Here is a 3,438-nt window from a genome sequence, read left to right as displayed (position 1 = left end):
AGCCCTCATCGCCGCGAAATTTATATTCACTATTGTCTTCTGGCATTTTTCTACACAATTCATTTTCCGTTATTATCAATTTAATAATTACAGTGTCAACGAGGAAGATCTGAAAACAACATAATTTTTACAATTGCAAATGATTGTTTAACATTCTTTGTGTGTTTATTACTTATAGTTCTTCTATTTTCGCAGCAGTAGGAATTAAAAACTGGTAAACAGCATAAGGCATTATCATATATTGTCGTGGCATTTGCTCAATTGTCAACATATCCACAATTTGATGGCACAGAAACATGGCAAGACACTATTTGGGGACGAAACTACTGACGCGATGAACAAGCTTGCCATCAAACAGGCTCTTCAAAACACTCGAAACGTTCACAAAAATCACAAGCAAAATGTCGGAATTCTTAAAGAAACTGGTCTCATCCAGGAGGGCAAATATGCCCAAAGTTTTATGACATTTAGATCGAAAGATACTTCTAACCACAATTGGACTAATAATATTACAAAAGGTCCCAAAATGTATATCTTTAAAATACAAAACCAGACTCTGAGTTAATTAAATTATAACCTTTTTTAAAAAAAAATAAGAAAATATCAAAATAAAAGACAGGATTTGACAATAACACATACCTACCTGGTAACACGTAAAGACAATACAACACGCACAAACAAATCATGTCATCTTATTGTCTCAGGTTTGCTTATTTGTTTCTTGTAGAGACGTTGGTCTGGCTTTTCGTGAAACATGTGTAGTAGTGGTACTTCTTCACTCTTGTCAGATCACGATCCACCAATAGTAAAAACAACGGTGTTGCTAAAACCTACTTCACACAAATCTTATTCCGATCCTTTTGTGTCTGGATAAAAACAAGAAATGAAGTGAGAAGGAAAGTGCCAGAAGTCAATACAGAATAAAAACTTCGAGCGGCAATTGGGGCTCGAACCTGCGACGTTACTGGTGCGACAACTTTGACTGGCCGGGGAGAAGGTAACTCTACTATATGAGCTGTCCACGACCCCACAGAAATCGCTTCAAACTTGTGTCTATCTTGAGCCATTATTCTCTACTTCCAAAGGTCACAGGTTTAAAACACACAAACCCCGCGAAGTTTTATTTGGCCATCATTTGAGCTCAATATCCAATATTCTCGTCACAAACATATTACAACAAAGAAACGATTGAGACATCGAGTATCCTCCGGTATTTGGGATTAATTTTTAATTCAGAAAAGCGAGTGGAGGAGTCAGAAAGAATATTGAACCACATATATATGGAGTCACTCACTTATATACGGCCGAAACACATGTTTCTATTGTCTTCACTAATCACCACTAAACCAACAACACAACGGAAGTAGGACTCAAGAAAATCAACATCGAACCCCCGAATGGAACAATCATACATCGGATATAATATGCCCACTGACGACGTGGAGACCACGGAAACATGTGTTTCTGCCATAAATAAGTGAGTGCCTCATCCATTGTATATTATATTATATATATATATATTCTACATTAAAGTGACAAAATACATTGTCTTTCATGCGCTAATTTATGACTTGATTCTAAACAGTTTGTTAAATTCAATCTTATATTTTGTACTCAGTCGGTAGTAAACAAGTATGTTTATAGTAGCGTTGATTCCTTCCAAAAGAAAGCTAAATTGGTAAAGAAAGAAAAAGAGGTTTCTGTAACGTCCTCCGGGTTTTAGTTCCCTTTCAATGTCCTCGACTAATACGTAAACACATTCTGGTAGTGAACAGACCAGGAATATAATAGATATTGCACGGATCATTTTAACCAGACGTTTTTCCCTGTCATCAATAGCATGATCAACATTTTTATTCTCTGAAGTCTTTGCTTTAGATTTTATCGTTTGATTTTGTTTATCTGACGCTGATGTCGACTTCCTCCATTTCTTAGAGGCAATTACACGTAATGCTGTGATCTCCGAAAAACAGAATACAAAGATCACTCTAAGAAATGTAGACAATGTTAAGTTCATAAACTTGACAGCATTAAACACAGAATCGGCATTAGGACTTCTATATATGTGCAGAATGGTTTTATTGCTAAATGGAATACTAAACCATCCTAAATGCTCCGCAACAAACCCTGGCACGTGTCCAGTGAAGGCCATAGAAATGGGTATTGCCAGAACAATTATTCCACTTCTTTTGGCTGTGAACATTTGTCCTACTTTAAATGGAAAAACAACACACATGCATCTTTCAAATGCGATGTAAACAGTCAACCAGCCCGATATTTGTACGAACATAAGGTGTGGACGAACTGCAGTGACAGCCACAACACTCATGAGGTGAATTGGCCAAGCCAAGTTTGGCATGTACGTAAAGATAAAACATAAATATATCCATAACAAGAACACAAGGCCCAGTCAATCGCAAATTGACAGTGCAAAGAGGCTTACAGTGTTGCTGTCTTTAAGTACACCTTGTCGGATGAAGACGATAATGTTGAGGATTTTGGCGATGATACCCAAAATGCTGATAATGCCACAAAGTCCAATATTAATTATGATCTGACTATAATACAGTAAAACGTCACTGATGATCTTGCTATCATCAGTTATTGGTTGCCAGGTTGTATTGTTTTTGTCCATTTGATATAGGTTTTCATCCATTGTGACGCGTAATGGAATATTTCTGCTACACTTTCATATTGTGGAAATAAGCTATGACAAAGGATGAAAGTTATATTTAATTATTTTATCTGATCCATCTATAATAAAAATTTGTTGAATCGTTTTAAATAAGATGCAATCGATTCACTATATTTCTGAGCATCACTAATGTACATATTTTATAATAATAAAATTATATATATATTATATATATATATATATATATAATATATATATATATATATATATATATATATACATACATAAATATATATATAATGAAACAATATTCAAAGAAAATGTAGATATGAAAGGCGTCGTTGTTGGGGGGGGGGGAAGAATAAGAAAAGCATAAAATACGCAGACGATGGTACTCTAATTGCAGACTCTGCAAAAAACATGCAGACAATTTTCGACCCACTGGTGAGCAAAAGTGAAATTTAAAGAAGATCGAATGCATGGTGGTCTCTATGAATACACAACCATTCATTTGTCAAGTAAAGGAGAGTCCATAAAAAGAAAAGTAATGTAAACGTTTAGGGACCATCATTACCCATGACAGGCTTGGCATAAAGGATATAAAACAAAGAGTAGCAATAGCAAAAAACGTTTTTCATAAAATGGGTCCAGTTGTGTCGAGGAACAATCTAAAGTTGAAGACCAGAATGAAAGTAGTGGAAACATAATATGCTTTATGTACCCTTTTATACTGTTGGGAAAAGTGGATGCTTGTAGAAGGAAGTCATGGCATTTGATGTGTGGATGTTTAGACGAATGTTGAA

At 35.2% G+C, this 3,438-nt stretch overlaps 1 protein-coding gene across 1 annotated transcript; it reads right to left on the bottom strand.

Annotated features, from left to right (window-relative positions):
* Positions 1 to 1,564: 1,564 nt before the first annotated feature.
* Positions 1,565 to 2,203, bottom strand: LOC144959253 (uncharacterized). Its single transcript, XM_078891796.1, has one exon. The coding sequence runs from the start codon at positions 2,201 to 2,203 to the stop codon at positions 1,565 to 1,567; it is 639 nt and encodes a 212-aa protein (XP_078747922.1).
* Positions 2,204 to 3,438: the final 1,235 nt, after the last annotated feature.

This window comes from Berghia stephanieae, chromosome 13 (genome assembly GCF_034508935.2).
Source record: "Berghia stephanieae isolate SIO BIC M18660-M18661 chromosome 13, UCSD_Bste_1.3, whole genome shotgun sequence".
Taxonomy (NCBI): domain Eukaryota; kingdom Metazoa; phylum Mollusca; class Gastropoda; order Nudibranchia; family Aeolidiidae; genus Berghia; species Berghia stephanieae.
This window is presented reverse-complemented; position numbering and strand designations above follow the sequence as displayed.

What these genes read in the sequence shown, in the direction of transcription:
- LOC144959253 (XM_078891796.1), bottom strand. Translation starts at nt 2,203, where the DNA reads ATGTTCACAGCCAAAAGAAGTGGAATAATTGTTCTGGCAATACCCATT.